Source organism: Lycorma delicatula, chromosome 7 (genome assembly GCF_047948215.1).
Source record: "Lycorma delicatula isolate Av1 chromosome 7, ASM4794821v1, whole genome shotgun sequence".
In the NCBI taxonomy this organism is placed as follows: domain Eukaryota; kingdom Metazoa; phylum Arthropoda; class Insecta; order Hemiptera; family Fulgoridae; genus Lycorma; species Lycorma delicatula.
In genome coordinates, this window is record NC_134461.1 from 136969174 (window position 1) to 136991393 (window position 22220).

General features: G+C 27.5%; 1 protein-coding gene across 1 annotated transcript in view; it reads right to left on the bottom strand.

Annotated features, from left to right (window-relative positions):
- The window catches only part of LOC142328119 (alpha-tocopherol transfer protein-like), a 106047-nt gene that overhangs the window by 20060 nt on the left and 63767 nt on the right, over window positions 1-22220 (bottom strand). The window contains exon 3 of the mRNA XM_075371639.1: window positions 14338-14497. Coding sequence (XP_075227754.1) covers window positions 14338-14497 — 160 coding nt within the window. The remainder of the gene's footprint in view (window positions 1-14337; window positions 14498-22220) is intronic.

The window sequence follows — 22220 nt, forward strand, 5'->3', positions numbered from 1 at the left end:
ACTGTGGATACTGGTGTTCTTTGGTGGTTGAATTTCAATTAATCACACACCTTTTTAACCTCAGGTCAACCTGAGTCTGTTCAGGACTGTTTACTGGTACATTTGCATCTGCAGGCCTGGCAATACGGTAGCAGTAATTGCATTTACCTATACATATATATATATATATATATATACACACACACACACACACCCAGATCTGGCAGCAAGCTGGAAAAACTGGTTGAAATATAATGATTTTTTTTTATTTTTTGCTAAACATTTTTACCTTTAGAGATGTTTTTGTGTATTATTTAAAAATGTTAACAAAAATTAAATTAAATGAAATTTTTATATGTATTGCTGTAATCTATAATCATCTTAAATTTGAACTACAAATATAAAATGATTACTAATTACTTTTTATTTGATTACCGATGTGTACATTATCCTTGTTCTAAATTTTATTGATAATATTAACACATTTAATTGTTAGTTTAAATATTTTAATGAAAAATTGTCAGTATCATTTGATCCTTTTTTTTATAATGGTATTTTCTTATAAACATGTCATGTACAGGTGACATAATTCAAAATATAATATAAGCATAATCTACCTTAACATGAATAAAAATATAAAATCACTTTTTTTTACAACATATGCTAATAAAATTAATATCTTATTTAATTGACAGTTTGAAGCAGGAAGTTTTGCCATAAACTAATTGTCAGTATCAGTTTTCACTATTGAATTACTGAACGTTATGTAATATAATTCACTATGAATTAAATTGATTTAGTTTTAAATGATACTGTAACAGATTTAGATTTATTATCTATGCTACATAAATTTTAATAAGATTGTCTACTTCAGTTACATTTTGTAAATTTGATATTGTTTTTTTTTTTTAGATTGTGATATTGCAAATACTCAATATAATATATCGTTTTGTACACATAGTGATTATTATTTGATTGATGAATATTAAAGGATTAAAAAATGAGGATTATGTAAGTTTTATTAAAAATAATAATAATAAAAATAGGTCACAGACTTTGGAGGAGGATTTAAGATTTAATAAACATGACATGTTTGTGTCAGATAATATTCAAAACTTGGATACTTGTATGCAGAATAACTTTTTAACAGTTTCAATCAATTCAAAGAGTGACATTGTATTGTTCTAGTTAGTCTAGTTATATCACATAAGAGTTTTTGTTTCATTTTTATTTCTTTTATTTTGTTCTCTTTGTTCTAATTTATGAAATAAATGTAAAGTTTTATTAAAATTATTACAGTTATGTTAGTAACACTATCGTTAAGTAGATTTTGCTGTTCAATTTATAAAAGGATGATTATATTAATTTTTAATCAATGTTTCCATTTGAGTGTGCAATCTTTGCTTTAAATAAAGAAGAAAAGAACATATGATTTCAATGCACAGGAAATGGCCTTAATATGTTTCCATTACCGTTTTTAATATATTACCGACCGACCTATAAAGTAAAATTTTAAAATTTTCTTTGCTGGTTTATGGTATATATAAACATTCGTATCTCAAAACTCATTTTCCTTACTGTTTTTGTGAGATAGGATCAGATATGGGGAACTGTCTATCCATCTTTTCATACTGTAACATTCTCCAATTTCAGTCCAATTCCTATCCATGGAGTCTTTTGTTTTCCATTGTCATCTTCAGTCTATCCTTCCTTTACAACTTCATTCTGTTTCATGTCCTTCAATGAAATTCCTAATGAGTAACTCAGGAAATATATCTCTGCTGCATATATATCATCTGTTATTTCTTCCAAAAAATAGCCTAACACTTGCAGCCAAATTACAAACTCGATCTTACAACCATCTTGTTCTAACTACTCTGACTTTGATATCCTCGTAACAACTCCTATATGAACTCAGTAACTGCTGAAAAATATATTGCAGCTAAACAAAATAATCTGTAAAAAATAATGTTATTTTTTGTTTTTGTTTGTAATTTCTCTTCTCTTTGCTTGTTTCATTGCTTCTTTGTTATTATTAATTAATTTACATTTGTTACATCATTAACTTCTACGGTTATCAGTTATATAATTTACAGCAGCACAATTTCCAGTAGAAAGTAGCAGTTCCAATCCCTGTGTACTTTTACTTTGATGTTCCAAATAAAAATTTTTTTAATTATTATTATTTTTCTTATTCAGCTACAATGACATACGCTGTTTCAGCAGTTATATATATAATGAGAAAGTATATAGATTGATAAAAATTGGTCTTTTTTAAGTTTTGTGCCTTAAGGAGACATTTAAAGAAAATTCAATTAAAAAAAAAATAGATTTAAATAAATTATAAATAATGTGTCAAAAATATTTTATTCCAATACTTGCAAGTCCAAAAAATTTATTTTTGTCAGATAGAAGTTTGTGTGATGTTGGCTTGTATTTAGTCTTATAACTCTGGATCCTGTGAGCAATTTTCTTGAACTTGGTAGACATATATTACTTTCAGAGGGAAAATATTTATTACATTTTGTAAAAATTGGAAAAAGATGTTTTGGCCAAAATAAAATTTCAAACTTTTACTGGGGCACTTAGAAAAAAGATTTTTCTTACAAAAGTTGAAGTTTTTTTTCTAAATCATCAATTACCAAAATATTTTTTTTTAATATTTTAATAGATTTTTTTTTGAATCAATATTAAAATTAAATCTATCTCACAAGTTACCCGCTGCATTTAAAATATAAAAATCTTAATCTTTTGAGAGCACTCTTTAATATTTTTTGAAAAAAAAAAATACCCAAAAATCATCACCCCGCCATTCCAAGAAAATTAAAACTTTTGTTTATTTAGAATTATGGTTATATCTTTGCATTTGTTAAAAATTTTAATGTCCATTTTTTAATTTATCACTGCTGTTGATTATTTTATTATAAATTAATTTTATCTGAATGCTTCCTCTTGAGTTTGGAAGACCAAAAAATGAAAAATAAACTTTTGCAATATCAAGTTTTTAAAGCTTAAAATGTATTGTATTAAACAATAGTCACTAAAATAATTAGGGGAGAACCCAAATTTTTAAAATAATTAAAAAAAGTTTTTTTTTTGATTTTATTTAAAATTAAATTTACTGAATATTTTATGCATCAAAAATCTTAACGAGAATTCTATACAGAAGAATTGAGAGGAGAGTGGAAGAAGTGTTAGGAGAAGACGAATTTGGTTTCAGGAAAAGTATAGGGACAAGGGAAGCAATTTTAGGCCTCAGATTAATTGTATAAGGAAGATTAAAGAAAAACAAACCGACATACTTGGCGTTTATAGACCTAGAAAAGGCATTCGATAACGTAGACTGGAATAAAATGTTCAGCATTTTAAAAAAATTAGGGTTCAAATACAGAGAGAGAGAAGAACAATTGCTAACATGTACAGGAACCAAACAGCAACAGTAACAATTGAAGAACATAAGAAAGAAGCCGTAATAAGAAAGGAAGTCCGACAAGGATGTTCCCTATCTCCGTTACTTTTTAATCTTTACATGGAACTAGCAGTTAATGATGTTAAAGAACAATTTAGATTCGGAGTAACAGTACAAGGTGAAAAGATAAAGATGCTACGATTTGCTGATGATATAGTAATTCTAGCCGAGAGTAAAGAGGATTTAGAAGAAACACTGAACGGCATAGATGAAGTCCTACGCAAGAACTATCGCATGAAAATAAACAAGAACAAAACAAAAGTAATGAAATGTAGTAGAAATAACAAAGATGGACCATTGAATGTGAAAATAGGAGGAGAAATGATTATGGAGGTAGAAGAATTTTGTTATTTGGGAAGTAGAATTACTAAAGATGGACGAAGCAGGAGCGATATAAAATGCCGAATAGGACAAGCTAAACGAGCCTTCAGTAAGAAATATAATTTATTTACATCAAAAATTAATTTAAATGTCAGGAAAAGATTTTTGAAAGTGTATGTTTGGAGTGTCTCTTTATATGGAAGTGAAACTTGGACGATCGGAGTATCTGAGAAGAAAAGATTAGAAGCTTTTGAAATGTGGTGCTATAGGAGAATGTTAAAAATCAGATGGGTGGATAAAGTGACAAATGAAGAGGTATTGCGGCAAATAGATGAAGAAAGAAGCATTTGGAAAAATATAGTTAAAAGAAGAGACAGACTTATAGGCCACATACTAAGGCATCCTGGAATAGTCGCTTTAATATTGGAAGGACAAGTAGAAGGGAAAAATTGTGTAGGCAGGCCACGTTTGGAATATGTAAAACAAATTGTTAGGGTTGTAGGATGTAGAGGGTATACTGAAATGAAACGACTAGCACTAACTAGATAATCTTGGAGAGCTGCATCAAACCAGTCAAATGACTGAAGACAAAAAAAAAAAAAAGAATATTTTAATCATTATGCCTGATGCATAAGCTCCCAACTTTTCAATAAGTTGAAAAGATTTTTTTTTTTGAAATTGTGATGCAAAAATACTAATATTAAACATCTTTGTAATTGCTTTATTTTGTTGAGCATCTTGGTTTTAAAAATTAAAAGATTTAAATATTACTAAAATAGATTTACATGTATATTCAATTCATTGAATTTCAATACTTGATTGCCATAGCTGGGAAAGTTATTCACAAGTTTTTTATAGCCAGGAAAGTTATGTGATTGCCAGCATTTTTTAAATCAAATTTTTTTTATGTTGATATCTAAATACCTTCCCATTCCTATTCATTCTCTGTTCTTTTATTTATTTTATTTTTATTAACTACTTTGATTCCTAAGATTGGTAACTAATAGATTACAATAAAATGGAATTATCCAACCGGAAATAGAACCTCCTACCAGGAATCTTTTTTTAATTTGATTATTCTAGAGTAATCGGTTTAATGAGGCTTTGACCAATGTCAAATATTCTTATTTCTTATTCTTTTACTTATCAATACCTTGCTCTCTGAAACATTCTAGTAAAGGCATTGAGTTGATAGGTGATTTAGTTTCTCTCATTCTCTTTCCTGTGGGTATGTAAATGTTCCTACCCAGAAAATTAAAGAAAGTAGAATCAGAATCAAAATAATCCACCAAATATTCTTAATGGAAGGCGTACTCTGATTGAGGAATAATTTAATTGCTTGCTCAAGTTTGATAACACTATTAAAACAGAATTTCAGAAAGCAATGTCTTTCCCAAAATCATTGTAATCCTCTTTACATATGACATCACTATCAAAATGGGTGGTCAATGGTAAAAATAGGATAGTATTAATTTTTAAATTCCTATACGAAAAAACTAGATTAAAAAAAATAATTATAAAATCTTCATTTATAGCAGCTTCAAAAGTACATAGTAACTGGAATTACCACCATTATATAATAACAGTATATTTGTGATTGTTGCACACATGTTAAGTTTTTTCTTAAGTTTCCAATATTGAAGTCAATTGTTAATTAGCTTTGTTAAATTTTAAATTTTGGTTAAGTTAGATGATAAATATTCATGAAATAGGTCACATTAATTTTATTAATTTTTATTAATAGGTCACATAAATATTAACTAATTATGCCTAAATACACTAACATCTAAAGTATAATATTAAATTTAAGAACTTTTATACAAATTTACAATGAGTTTTTAGAATATAAATTAAGTTTTCAGATTTTTCTTTTGTACTGGTAATTGTGATTCATCAAAACCAATTTTTAATAAATTAAAATTTCCATTATCTATATTTATGAATACACAAACTTTGCAAAAAAAGAAGATGGTCATTAATTATAAAAATAAAAAATAACAATAATCACTTGTATGAAATCAAATGAAAGAAATATTGGTACTTAGATATTTACTTATTAACCTGTCAACCGATAAATTTATACTTTTGGGTTATCGTTAATATCACCCGATACAATTACATAACCATTTTTATAACCATTTATATTTATTTTTTTATAAATATAATTTAACCAACCTTAACTTACGCTCGCTAACCTTGACTAATTAACACAGTAATGTTTTGAGTATTTAAATAATAAATTCAGTAATCATTACAATTATTTATTATTTAAATAATCAAAACAGTACTAGTAATTAGTCGAAGTTAGCGAGCGAAACAAGCGTAGGTTAAGTTTGGTTAGATTATATTTACAATTTTTATCTATAATTATAAGCATTTTATATTTTTAATAAGTAAAATATGTTAATGATCCTATAACTTTGTATTATTTTCAAAATTGCTGGATCATTACGACTATGGTCGACGGGCTAATACGTAAGTACCATATTATTTTTAATATTACACGTATTACTCAACCTACAAGAAATATTATGATACAATTTCTGTTTTTAGTAAATGATAAAATTAAATATTTCCTTACAGAAATAATATTATGCTATTGATGATTTTAAAAAAATAATACTAATCAGATAAACCTCAGTTTTCATTCTCATTACCTTTTAAGTCCTAGTGATGCACTCGTACGCCTATTGTCGCATATACACTTTTTGAAATTCACTGTCTAATTAACTATTTTATCTAATGATGAAATAAACGGCGAAGAAAATCATGTTGCCAGCCACTAACCTCAACTCATACGGAACGGCGGGAACGTGTACTAGTTTGTTGCAATTTGTAGACAGTGGCCGTTACAGGTTTGTTTTCGTTTATTTCTAAACGTTATTGAGACAATTTAGCGGATGAACATGAAATTTGTGAAATATTATTAGATGTACAATAGGATGGTGAGTTTAGTGATAGTGATCTAAAATCCGCATACTTTTTTAGCCGCCGACAAGTTATAGAAGACTAAGGTGTTTATAATGCAGTGCTTCTATCTCCCAAAGACAACAATCTTTACAAAAAAACGAAAGAGGACTCGACTGATGATGGTACAGTGCAATTTTCACACAAAAAAAAACTCTTAGGAAAAAACGTAAGACGACTGACGAGAAAAACTTAAGATAAAGAGCCTCCGAAAAAACAAAAACGAAGAAAGCCGAACCTACTTTACTGTGGTCTGAGGTAATTTTTGAAACTGTTATTTAACCATTTAACAATTAAGATTTTGGTATCAAAATTGATATCCCAAATGATACAGATTATGGAGATTATTTAAAAAATTTATTGATTGACAAAATTGTTGAATTAGTATCAACTGTAACTAACAGGTATCATAATCGTATAATAAAAACCATAAAACTTGCCCCTGATTCTACTCTTAGAAGGTGGACAAACACAAATGTAAATGAAATATATATATTTATAGCTGTATCACTGCTTGAGGCTGAGAATAAAAATAATTCCTTAAAATAATACTGGTCAACTGATAGATTGTTACAAACTCCCTATCTTTTCAGAAATCATGGCTAGAGATATATATATAAATTTACTAATTATGCTATATTTTTCTATTAATAAAGAACAGCCTGTTGGTGCTCATATTTTTAAAATTTCTAACCATTCTCAAAGAACTAAAATGTACTTTTCTGCTGTTTTCTATCCATTCCTAGATTTAGTTACAGATGAATCACTAGTGATGTACAAAGAGCATCATGCTTTCAGACAGTATATAAAAATAAAAAAAGTTTCATTTTGGCATAAAATTGTTAGTTTTGTGTGACTGTGAGAGAGGATATGTGATTGATTTCAGTGTATATACTGGTAAAGATACTGAAATCAATAATGTGTCTGAATTAGTTATTAGTGGAAGTGTAAACACTACACTTTTGAATCCTTATATCAACAACTGTATACTGACAATTGGTACTGTAAAACCAAATAGATTATTGATGCCATCTGTGCCAGATCTGAAGAACTTCAATTCAATTCATTTGAGAATTGGTAAATTGTGAAATTTGGTAACCATAACAAAAGCTGCATTAGCTATACATTTTAAAGAAATTAAAATTTTATTTAAAATTGTTGTACAATGTATTTCAACCTAATAGCAAAAAACCCTTACTCCAGAATTGCATAAAAATATTTTTAAAATAAACCTATTTGAAAATATAACTGAAACAAATGAACAAATGAAATCCCAGAAGATCAAGTTGAAATGGTCTCATTTCAGCTAGTCAAATATTTTTTAAATAGTAAAGTTTTCAAATTAGATCAAATATATAATAAAATAGATAAATCAGAGTTATGATTATCCAATTTATTTGAAGTATAACTATCAATAGAAGGTTCATATTCATGTTTTATTAATATAAAAGCCACTTTTTTGTTTTCCTTTCTTCAATATTTTCATTTAATTATAGTAAGTTTAAGTGTTATGAAGATTTTTACAGCATATTGTATTTACTGATTTCAATTTTATTACTAGGTTTTTAAGTTTATTTTAAAATTATTTAATGTTACCATATTGCTCTAATTTCATAAACATATAATATTTGTTCCTCACTTCAATTTTAATGCAACTACAATAATAATTTTTTTTTTTTTTTTTTTTTGCTTGATGACATCACCACATAAGCTTGAGGCTTGTGCTTGTGGTATGAAAAATGCCATGCCTGATCGGGATTCAAACCCGGAAATATTAGTAGAAAGAAACGATTCTGTATCTATTAATAATCAAAATTTAACTTCAGGATAGAAATTAAATTGTAAGTAAAGTGGTGCTTTGTTCTGAACAGCGGTTGTATATTTTATATGATGGAAACACACAAAGACATTTGTACAACTCGATACTGACCGAGTTACTCAGTGCTGTTAATGCATCAGATTGAATAATGGTTACAGTAATCTATGCAAATTCTGCTCTAGATGCACTAATGCTATTGTTTGAAATATTCATTATTTGGTAATGGCAACGCTTTTTTTTTTTTATTACTATATTTGCATACTTTTTACATCTACACAAAAATATGTTAACTTTCTTAGTGTTGATTAAGATTTTTTGAATAATATTTTATTTGTTATAGTTTCCAGTTATTATTTAACTTATAATAAAATGAGAATTTACTACAAATAATTGTTTCTGTAAAGTATTATTTTTTTATTTGATTTATTGTATATTTTAGGTGCAATTTATGTTAATATAATTTTGCATTAAATAAATTTTTTTAATAATGACTCACATGAAAATAAATTTAATGAAAAAGGTCAGTTTTTAAAATGATGATATTGTAATTGTGAAAAGAACTACTATTTGGATCTCCTTATCTTAAAAATTTTATCGAATTCTATTTGTAATTTTCATTTACTTTATAAATGGTAATGTTCATTAGAACAGTTCTTTCCCAAAATTTCAATTAATTTTAATTTTTAAATTTAAAATAACTTCACATTTGCTTGTGATGTTACATAAAAATCAAATTGTCACATAAAATATGAGAAAAAATAAACATGAAGTGACAGAGATTACAGGATAACAACATTAATCAACTTTTTTTTTGTCTTCAGTCATTTGACTGGTTTGATGCAGCTCTCCAAGATTCCCTATCTAGTGCTAGTCGTTTCATTTCAGTATACCCTCTACATCCTACATCCCCAACAATTTGTTTTACATATTCCAAATGTGGCCTGCCTACACAATTTTTTCCTTCTACCTGTCCTTCCAATATTAAAGCGACTATTGCAGGATGCCTTAATATGTGGCCTATAAGTCTGTCTCTTCGTTTAGCTATATTTTTCCAAATGCTTCTTTCTTCATCTATTTGCCGCAATACCTCTTCATTTGTCACTTTATCCACCCATCTGATTTTTAACATTCTCCTATAGCACCGCATTTCAAAAGCTTCTAATCTTTTCTTCTCAGATACTCCGATCGTCCAAGTTTCACTTCTATATAAAGCGACACTCCAAACATACACTTTCAAAATTCTTTTCCTTACATTTTTGATGTAAAGAAAATATATTTCTGACTGAAGGCTTGTTTCGCCTGTGCTATTCGGCATTTTATATCGCTCCTGCTTCGTCCATCTTTAGTAATTCTACTTCCCAAATAACAAAATTCTTCTACCTCCATAATCTTTTCTCCTCCTGTTTTCACATTCAGTGGTCCGTCTTTTTTATTTCTACTACATTTCATTACTTTTGTTTTGTACTTGTTTATTTTCATGCGATAGTTCTTGCGTAGGACTTCATCCATGCCATTCATTGTTAATCAGCTAATAAGACCATAAAAAGAACTATTAAAAAACTCACTGACAATTTCAGTTCCATATGACAAATTATTGCATTGACTTCTCTCTGAGTAGCATCAAGTAGACAAGATTCATATGCTTCAAGTGATGTGAAGAACACATCATAAATGCACAGGATATCAATAACAGGATAAATATTCTAAATACATTTTTTCAAATCTCATAAAAACAAAACACATTTAAACTATTGGGTCAAAAATAAACTTTACACACTGGTAAAAATTAAACATAAAACCTCTATTCAACACACTTTGGGAGACTAAATTATTGGACCAAGTCATACTAAACACATTCAAAAATCTTTCAGATAAATTTTTTTTTCTTTATCCTGTTTAGCCTCTGGGAATTACAGTTCAGGTATTACTTCAGAGGATGTATGAGGTTGATATGTATGAGTGTAAATGAAGTATAGTCTTGTACAATCTCAGTTTGACCATACCTGAGATGTGTGGTTAATTGAAATCAACCACCAAAGAACACTGGTATTCACGATCTAGTATTCAGATCCGTATAAAAGTAACTGCCTTTACTAGGACTTGAACGCTGGAGCTCTCGACTTCCAAATCAGCAGATTTGGGAAGGTGCATTCACCACTAGACCAACCCAGTGGGTTTACTTATAAATTTTAAAGGATGAAAACTATACCTGCACTTGACTGTTTCAAAGTAGACCAAGAAAATAAAATAACATAATAAAGATGATTTAAATCACACATATTCTTAGCTCATCTTTATCAACAAAGATCCTTTAAAATCTAATCTTTCATTCATTCTAGATTAATCAACACAATAGGATAGCATTTACAGCAATAGTCTCTGAAGAAACTTAATCTAGATTAAAAATTTCTGGCAGCTGGGTTAGTACCTGCCACTTAGTAGCTTTCACTTAAAATAAAATTAATATTTTTGTTTATTACATTCCCATCTAGGTAGCGCTACAGCAGATCTATAACTCTAGAAGAGAAAGTATTGTAATTAGCCCAATTTGGACATATGCCGAATCTTAATATTTTGATACCTAAGAAACCCAAAAAAACTGGGTTGAAATTTTCTGGATGTTAATGTTCATCATATGCATGTGTATTCGGTGTTGGACTCTAAATCACCTTATATTTCCAGAACTACTGGACTGATTTTCACCAAACTTAGTCAGATTACTTTTGTATTTGAGGCATTGATGCCATTAAATTTTCAACTTAAAAGGTCAAGGGATGAGGCAGTAGAGCAAGGTAGCCCTCAGTATCTTTAGATTTTGAAAAATTAAGGTCATATTTTTCTTAGACATGTTTGTTATCAATTAAAAAACAATAAAAAATAAATTTGGTAAATCGCACTCCTACCCCAAAAAATGCTGTTGTAGTCGCCTACTATGTTTTGACGTCACAGGTGAGCATTAGAATTAAAGAATTGAATAATATTTTAAGCGTGAAAATATAACTTGTTTGGGCCGGGTCTTGAACTCCATCACGCGGTTGACTTGGTCCTGGTGCATTAAGCATCACGGCTACACCAGTCTGCCAATCATACAAGTCAAATTTGTTCTATGTAAGTCGTGAAATTATATTAGTTTAGTTAGTACCAACCATCCCGTTAGTACCGCCACACTTGTGCAAATTAAATATGGTATGTGCGCGCATTTTAGTTAGAATCATTGAATTAAATAAACGAAATAATATTATATTTAAATAAAATTATAAATATTTTAAAGTAAGTTGTGTGTGTAAGCTAGCTATGCATCAGAAACAACTGTGTTGTCGGTTTTTTTTTCTTTAACTGTCTTGTAAAGATATGAATTACAAAACTTATTTTTATTTGATGTAACTTGGTAATGAACATATATGGACTGATCTCCCCATATATTAATCTATAATATGCAATAATTTTTTTAATATTAGTTAATAGTGATACCATAGTAATAATACTATGATGTCAGAGGTGTTACTTACAATTAAAGTCATACCTTACCAGTCACAAACAAGTAGTTAAATCTTTTTACGAGAATACACATAAAATTTAGGTTCATATTTCAAGATGTAGGGTGCAACAGAAGAGTTCTCGAGCTTTTTTCTTATTCATTAATGACCTCTCTTAAAATGAGCCATTCATTGTAACTTTCTCGAAGGTGGCACAATTATATCTTAAGAATATTTACTAAAAGGAATTGAAATTTCTATAATAGTAGATCAAAAAATAATTTACTGGATGAACTGCAACCATATAACTGTAAATATGGATAAAACCAATACATAATACTTCTCAGATATAACATCGCTAATTGCTTTGATAGAATTCCCATTAATATGATAACTATATTAAAAAAAATTTCTAGGTTTTTATTAGATAACAGATTCTCTTGGGATGATAATTCACTTAATTAGTAACCAAATCCAACCATATTGTATTACTTTGAAGCACCTTAATAAAACGGTAACCTTATCATTTCTATTAAATATTTATTATGGTTACATACATTCCTTGACTAAAGTACAAGATCATTGAAAAAGGATGAAGCAAAAAAAAAAACATCTTCCTATGTAATTGAGATAAATTATTAATTGGAACTGCAAAATAAACGGGATATCATCAAGCTCTTTTAGACGTGACTGGCTGTGACTTTGACCCAATATGCACAATGTGTGTTGAGCGTTGTGCATAAAAGTCTACTATCACAGGGAATGTTTACTTAGGCATGCTACAACTGTACGTTTTCCTGCAAGTTGACCAAATTGAATGTCAATTGTAATGTCATTACTTGGCCCTTCTATAAAAAGTCAGAATGAATTTTTAACATATAAAAATGGGCTGTCAGATCATTACCAATATTTAGAAAATTAAATGTTAACTTACACTTGTGTTTATATTTATGAATGTGCAATCTTAAAAAAAAAAAATCCTTATTCTTAAATAATAACAATATCCAAATCTACCAAAACATACAATGGAGCTCTTCGTATAATTTAGCACAATTCTTTGACTTAGTAGAAAGGTCATTATGCTTCCATAATATGCTTCATTTTTAATTAAATTGTCAAACCGTTGGAAGAAATTTTCACAGTAATTTATTTGAAATACAATGGAACAATATTATCTTTTTTAGAAACAATATTACTCTCTCAATGAATTTTTAATTAACTAATTAAACAACTAAATTAAAACCCTGAATTTTCTACATCCTGTTGAATATGTCCTTTAGAATGTACTCAAAATAATTTACAATAATGCCTTCTAATTGTGAATTACTTTATATAATTTTTTATATTTATTTTATATCCTTAACATTATTTTTTATATTTACATTTAAATAATTAATAATTTATGTTTACGTTAAATTAGGCATAATTTATTAAATTTTTATTCAGTAGCTGAGCAAATAAAGTATAAAATGACATTTAATAATTTATATATAAATAAAAGTGAAAGTAATCGGAATTGAATTATTATCTTGCATGGTATTATTATTTAAAATCATTGATTTGTTTTGATGATTTTCTAGAAATATCTAATTTATCTAGTATAGCTTTCATAATAGCTACATCGCATTTTCGTTTTATTATGTTTGTCTGCAGCTTGTTACCTCCTGATCACCAGTTGAGGATGTGGTCAAACTTCTCAACAAAATGTTGAATGGGATAATACAGTATTGTGGTTCTGTAAATATAACTGATTTGATCAGGTCTTGAACTGTTTACTTCTCTTACAGGAAGGGAAATACTAATCCTCTGTGCCGCTCGTAATAAATGTTACAAGTTTCATACTTATATAAATACACTTTGACACTTTGTCCATAATGCGTATCAATCCATGTATTTGTCCATTTATGCGTGTATATATATGCTTTGTATATTTGTATAATATTCTGAATCTTATTTAATGTGTAACTAACGTAATTATTCTACTGTTTGTGAGAATAAAATGAATTTAACACTGAAAAAGTATAATTTTTTTATGTTGTACTTAATTGCAAGAAGGAGTAGTAAATAATTTACCATGTTAAACAATATTATAAAAATAGATATTCATTTTACTTAAAGGTATATTTCTTTTCATTTTATAACTTACTTAGTAAATCAGTTGTTAATTTTTTTTTAACCACATTCTGTAATGTTGATCTATAATAAAGTAATTTGGTTTGTCTTTTTGAAACATATATATTGTGTGATGTTATGAGGATGTTAAATTGTGATAAACATGAATGTAATATTAAGAAAAAAAGTCTTACATTGTATTGATGCTTTCCACTAATTCTGGATCCAGTGGATCTCTGTTGTTGAAATATTCAGGACTTGAACCTCTTACTGAATAATAATTATCCAGTTTCATTTTTGTTTTCTCAAGACTGTTTTTACAGTAATAAAGAAATCTTTTTAATACCTTCTCATCTGTAAAGAAAAGAAAAATGCTTTGAAATATGAAAATTAATTCTAAAATTATTTAATCTTTTTAATGTTAGATCTTATAGTATAATGTATATTAAAGAAGTTATTGCTCTTAGCAATACAAAGCTAATCCACTTAAAGATTTTAACTTTTATTTTTTTAAATATGTAAAAATTTTAATGTATTATATATTAAATAAATCAAAATGTTTATGAAAAAATCTTACAATTATATTTTTAATAAATACAAGAAAAAAATTTTTAAATGGTTTGGTAATTTATTTACGGTTTGTAGTTTAAGATAAGTTCTTTCTCACATAAGCCTAAGTGTAAAAATACTTGTGTGGTATGGTTTCATTTTGGTGGATATAGTTATCTTTTAAGAATAACTACTCTTAAAACGATATCAGTAAACAACCTGTTTTATTAACTGTTATATATTTATGATTGTATACTATCTTTTGCTTAAAAAAAATGTTATACATTACTAAAAAAAAAAAAATAACAATATCAACCGATATTAAATCGCATAGAAATATTTTTTTTTTGCTAAAAATGTATTTCAACCTATCACAAATGTATTTATATAATTGGGATTTTTAATAAATTTCTATATTTTTAAAGATTTTCCACTCAATAATTTAAAATAAAATTAAAAAAGTTTTCCTTCAAAAAACCAAAATTACATTATAGTGTTTGTAAATAATAATAATAACAAACCTAACCTATTTGTATTCCCATTTAAATTGTATGAATTTGAATGCAATTTTCAAGTGATTTCAATTCACATATTCTAAGTTGCTATTTTATTTCGTACTGATTTTGTTTATTTATAATCTCCATTTATTCTGTTTTTTCATTATTTCCTATATTTTTTGTTTTTGTTATACAATATGATAAAAAATAATTATATCAAAACAATTTTTACCGTAATAATTATTATTAAATATTAATTAATTAATATTAAAACTTTCAAATTAATTGAACTTTTTTTTTTATAAAGGAATTTAGAAATACTATCAGCCCAGTGTTTATTAAAGTATCGGGTAGCATTATATAATGGTGTATTATAAATAATAGGGAACCTCTTAAGTATTAGATGAATATCATATTCAATATTTTGAATGCTTGGCTGTGGATACACACATGTTCATTGATGGTTGGGTTTCAATTAACCACACATCTCAGGAGTGGTTGGCCTGACTCTATTTCAGACATAAGTAAACATGTAAATGTTTACTGGTACATCAGGGCTGTTTGCAGCTACAACAGGGCTGGCAAGCCGCTACAAGATGTAGCTACAAGCTACATCTGGCAATAACTGGTTGCAGAAAACAAAATCATTATATTGAATCCATGTTGTGTTTATTAATTTAATACTTTATTTGATAATGTTAAAAAATCATTTTTTTATGCACTAATTTCAAAATTTGTTCCCTATTATTATTTTGTCCAGTCACTACAATTTAATTTATACACCACCACTTGAGGTGATATATTTGTTGTACGTTTCTTGTGTATCTATTAATTTTATTTATGTAATAAAAGGTTACATAGTAACACAGCACAGTGACTTAATGCCAACCTTACCCAGCAGAGATGTCAAGGCATCTGTAAACAGTCTTGTGTGTAAATTTAAGTGTATAGTCTTGGGCAGATTCAGGCCAACCACTCCTGATACGTGTGGTTAATGTAACCCCCATCAAAAAAGAACACCGGTAACCATGGTATTATTGTTTTAAATTCAATGCAATAATTACCCTAGAAGGAATGTTTTCTCCTAAAAATTTTGGCAATTTATAATTTTAGTAATAATCATAAAAAACTGCACTAAAGATTGTGATAATTTATTAATTTCAACAAACATTTAGAAGAAAATTTTTCACCAATTTAAAAGTAAATTATTTAATATAAATCATTTACTTTTTATTTTTCTTTATATTTTATTGTTCTTCAGTCAAATTCATAAGAAGTGAAAATAAAAGAAGAAAGTGTAGATTTTAAAAAGCTAAATTCATGATTGAATTGATTTTTTTACAAAGTTAATTATTGATTGGAAAGAGATCCTTTTTTGTATTTTTTTTTATCAACAATTTTGTATTTTGAATTTGCATTGATTAAGATTTTAACATGGTTTTCCTTGATCCATCCAACCAAATGTTGGAAGAAATTTTTTTTTTTGTAACTTATATTGTAGTGCATCAACCCACTCATGACATGATCTGTCTAATGTACATAATATATATAATCTTTTTTGTAACTAAAAGTATTTTTTTTAAATAATAAGTTTTTATCAAGTAGCTCAATATACGGTATTTTTTTTTTTTTGTATTTTTCATATCTTAGAGTAGAATAACTTATCTTTCTAAACATTAAAACAATATTTTATTTAACAAATAAATATAAAACTTTTTTTTCATTTTGGTCACTTTAGGACCACATTATAACTTCCTTTACCCTTTTGATTATTGTTTTTCTGTTTCTCTTCATTCTCTTTCTACGTTGTTCTTCAAATTCTTTCGACCATTTCATCTTGAAAAACGTTTAACAACATATTTGTTTTAAAGGTTGGCTGCATTTTTAATATCTTTTCTGTTATAATTTAAAATTTTAATTCTTTTTCAATATTTTTAATCCAGTTTATTTCTGTTCTCCTATTATAGAAGAAATCAAAGATTTGCTTAATTGTGTTTTTACTCATTCTGACATGATAACCAATCTTCACTTCTTTATTGTGTCTGTTATATTTTCTACATTTTCTTATGTTTCATTGTTGTTTTTAAGTTTAAATGTATTTCTGTCCTTTACAGGATGTAGAACTTTATTTTTAAAATTTTTATAATGATGAAAAGATGTTTTTTTTTTAACTTTGTTAATATAAATAATAATAATAATAATAATTCTTTATTCCATAATACATATACAAAAATGAAAGTTTTTACAATATACAGTAACATATAAGTATGATAACTGAAAAATATAAAATTAACATTAATAAACTAATTTACAAAATATCTCTTAAGTTAATTAAAACCGCAATATCCTTAATTACTACTACATTTAAACTAATTTAATTTATTAAACGTAGCGTTAAATGAATTTTCATTAAAAAATTTTAATTCTTAAAAATTAACATTAAATTCTTAGATTTGATCTAATAAAAAAAAAAATCTAAAAACAAAAAAAACAGTTTAAGAGACTAACAAAAAAAACTTAGATTAATGCTTTATTATTTATTACCGTTAATTACTTAAAAAATAAAAGTATATGAACTAAAGATAGGTGCCTCCTTAGCGCATAGCTGTGTTGAGGTCACCATCAGTTCTTAAAATAATCAGTTGAGACGGATGCTATCAAGTTTCTCTAATAAAAACACAAAGATTCATTTAATAATTATTTATAACCTAAGAAAATTACACATAATAGAACTTTACCTTCAATGTTTACACGATTACTTAACGACTTATTTAACACTTACTTACTCATAAGTTAATTACGATTATTCAATGCCTAATAAATTAGTGTCGCTCAATGAAAAATGAAAAATTTAGTTTGTTAATTAAAAAGAAATTGAATATCCTGCAACGTCAAAAGCCATAGTCTCTGCCTTTATATGGTAAGGATAAACATTTTTTAGGTTGCATGTAAATGTAAGGAAGGTTTAGTAACTAATTTTTTTCATTACTTATAATTTTAATCTTACTAAAGTTCTTAGTGTTTAAGTTGGGATTGATTCGTTACAATTTTGACAGACTAACTGGAAATCGAGCCTTCAAATTTTTGAAATAATATACAAATCCACTATCATCATCTGTTTGATGAAAAATATTGCATTTTTATTTTCTTTCGGCTAGAATATAACTTAATTCCAGGTTGTATATAATTTTGAGGATGTAAAAGAAAATGGTTCTTCAAATCCCTAAATCTTGACGTATTTCCAGTTCTAACCTACATTGTTTTATAATGCCTGGAGATGGAATGAATTACTGTTAGAATAGTATTTAGTCTGAAAATTACTTAATGATGATAAATTTATATAAATGAATAAAAAGATTTACTGCTGTTTCAGTTTGATAAAAATAAAAATTTTTACAGTAATATTGTCTTTTTGTATACTTTAATTACTGAAATGTGCGCTTATTAATTCAATGTATATATTTTTTAAAATACATTAGTAAATATCTTCATTAAATTTATTTTCTGTTAATAATTATATTAAACTATTTATTTATTTTAAAAGTAATTTATTATGTCTGTTTTATGTAAAACTATGTAGTTAAAGGATTAAAGAAACGTAGACAAATTTATCTAAATTATTCCCTTTACTAGAAAATTAAATAAGTATAAAATTTTTTTAACTTTATCAAATTTATGTAAAATATAGTTGCTGTTAAACTGAATTTAGTTTATGTATGTAATTAACCTAAACATTTTGATAATGGAAAAAGAGTTTCTAGTGCTATTTTATTACTGCTTAGTTATAGAGTAATAAAATTTGTTAAAAAGCTGAAGTTTAGTATTACAGCTCTCGTGCATTTACATATGTTTTATACACTGATATTTATAAATTTAACAATTAGTGCACTATAAAAATGTTTCATGGCAAGCATTCATTACTTACTTTGAGTACTACTTTAAGTAATTTTTCTGTTAAATTTAATAAAAAAATAAGTATGATTAAATATAAAGCCTTTATATTTGTGACTTTACTAGAATGACTTTAATGTTTTGTGATTTTACTATTTATCTGAATATTATTATTTTTATTAACTAATTATTTTGTTTGTTTCATGAGAGGTGATGCATATTTTAATCCTGTATTTGAGATGGGCTCTCTTGGGATGGTTTCCTGACATGTTATTCTTAGCTAAAGCTTGCAGTCGTTTTGATGACCGACTATAAAAATAAATTGCTGCAAAAAAAATATATATGTGTACTAATTGTGACTTAAATAAGAAAATAATTGAAAAAAAAAATTGATTTTCTATAGGAATCATAATATTTCATTCAAATCTATATATTCAGATCATATATGTTATTAAGGTTACATCATGTACGGTTAGGTTTACTAATCTGCAGATAAAATGTAAAATTTGATGTAGAATTTTTCAGGGTGGGTGAAGAAAAACTGTCGATAAAAGTTAATCAAAGTGGTCACATAGTGCAAAACTATATTATTATTATTTGTAGTAGTAAGTTCTAGGTGTGATTTCCAACTACATTCTAAAAGATTTATAATGTGTTAGCCCTTCTGGACTCTTCCATCCGAAAAAATCGGGGGAGTACCTCAAAATATTATACTGTCAGAAACATCGAATGCTTATAACTATAATATGCTGAAATAAACTCATATGTTGTCAGTATATAAAAAAAGCGCTGACAACACAGTTGTAGGGAATGTCCTACAACTATGTGCTGTTTTTGATGCACGGCTTACGCACACATACACGTACAACTTAATTTAAAATATTTATCATTTTATTTAAATATAATGTTTTTTCGTTTATTTAATTCAACGAATCCAACTAAATCGCGTGCGCATACCGTATTTAATTTGCAAGGTTGTGGCGGTACTAGCGGTGAGGGTCGGTATTAATTAAACTAATGTAATTTCACAACTTACGCACAACAAATTTCACTTGTATGGCCGGCAGACCGGTATAGACACGAAACTTAACGTTCCAGGTACCGAATGAACCGGGCGATCGAGTTCGAGACCAATGGAACCAATGCCCCATATTTTTAAAAGTAATCTGACCAAGTTTGGTCAAAATCACACCAGTAGCTGTAGAGATATAAGATCATTTAGAAGCCAACATCGAACACACGTATATACGAATATTAACATCCGGAAAATTTCCATCCGGTTTGTTGGGTTACTTAAGTGCCAAAACGTCAACCCGCCGGGTTGGTCTAGTGCTAAACGCGTCTTCCCAAATCAGCTGTTTTGGAAGTCGTGAGTTCTTCGAGTCATAGTAAGAGCAGTTACTTTTATACGGATTTGAATACTAGATCGTGGATACCGATGTTCTTTGGTGGTTGGATTTAAATTAACCACACATCACAGGAACGGTCGAACTGTGACTGCACAAGACTACAGTTCATTTACATTCATACATATCATCCTCGGTAGTAATACCTGAACGGTAATTCTCGGAGGCTAATCACGAAAAAGAAAGAAAAGGTGTCAAAACGTGAAGATCCGGTGAAAACCGCATTTGCCCAAATTGGACCGTTCACAATACTTTCTCTTTTAGAAGTATAGCTCTGCTATAGCAGTATCTAAACAGGGAAGTAGAAGAATTTGATTCTTTTTAAATAATAAATTCATCAAAATTTATTAAACTTTAAAAATATGATATATATTTATTTGTTTTTCAAAAAAGGTAAACTTGAATAAAGAGAAATGGAATGTGGTAAAAATGAAAATGGGAAAAGGAAAGGAAGGAAAAATTGAAAAAGTAAAAAAGAAAAAGTGGAAAATGTGAAACGGGAATAGGAAATGCAAAGGGGAAAGAAAAAAAGGAAAGAAGAGAGAGGGAAATCAGGGAAAGAAAAATGAGGGAATGAAAGGGAAAAGGGGAGAAAAGGAGAGAATGGTTGAGAATGAAGAGGGGTAAAAATTGTAATGGGAAAGGAGGAAAAGAAAAAAGAAACGGAAAATGTGAAAGGGAAAGGGAGAAATGGGAGAGGAAAAAGGGAATTGGGAGAAATGGAAAATAGAAGAAAGGGTAAAAGGGAAAGATTTAATTTTGTTAATTCCATAATGTTTTATGAAACTTTCAATTGTGTTCATTTAATCTATATATATATACTCAAATCTAGCAATAGCGAAGCATCACCGGGTTTGCTAGTAAATATATATATATATATATTTATCATATGCTATATAAAATTTTAATTTTTAATATGAAGAAATTATAACTCGACATAAGAATATAAATCTTGTTAAATAAAATTAAAATATTTTCCATATTAAAAATAAGTTATATCTCGTACCCCGCATTAAATTTTACATCACCAAGAAAGAAATTGGATAAAATTTACTTTGTTAAAAGCTATTTACCTCTCGTCATTCTCTTTTTCATTCGGTTTCTATTATAATATTTTTACTTAGCGTGAGTGATATTAACTTTATCCGTCGATATACTTCCTTTCCTTGGTAATTTTTATTCGTCCGGCTCAGATTTTATTCCCGGAAATTGTCTATTTTATTTTAACTTATAAAGTATGTTAAGATCGGGTTCAAGGTTTCTGAACGGAACAATATCTCCTCCGTTAACGTATATTACTTATGATACATAAATATATTTTTTAAGTAAGTAACTTTATTTAACACGATGAAAACCAGCAGTGAAAAGAATAAAACTTATGATTATTTACAATATGGAAACAACATTTCTTTTAAATTTAATTTTTACTTCCTTGTACGAAGTAAAGGAAGTATTGCGATCGCGAAAATTTCGGTTTTCAGATTTCAGCGGAAATATCCATTTTGACTAGTTTCAGTGTGACGTGTGTACGTACGTATGTATCTCACATAATTCAAAAACGATTAGCCGTAGGATGTTGAAATTTTAGATTTAGGACTGTTGTAACATCTAGTTGTGCATCTCTCCTTTTCATTGCAATCAACTGTACCAAAAGTGTCCAAAAAAACCCAAAATCCATAACATTTGGATTTTGGACTTTTTCTTAATTGCAGTAATAAAAATACTAATACTGCT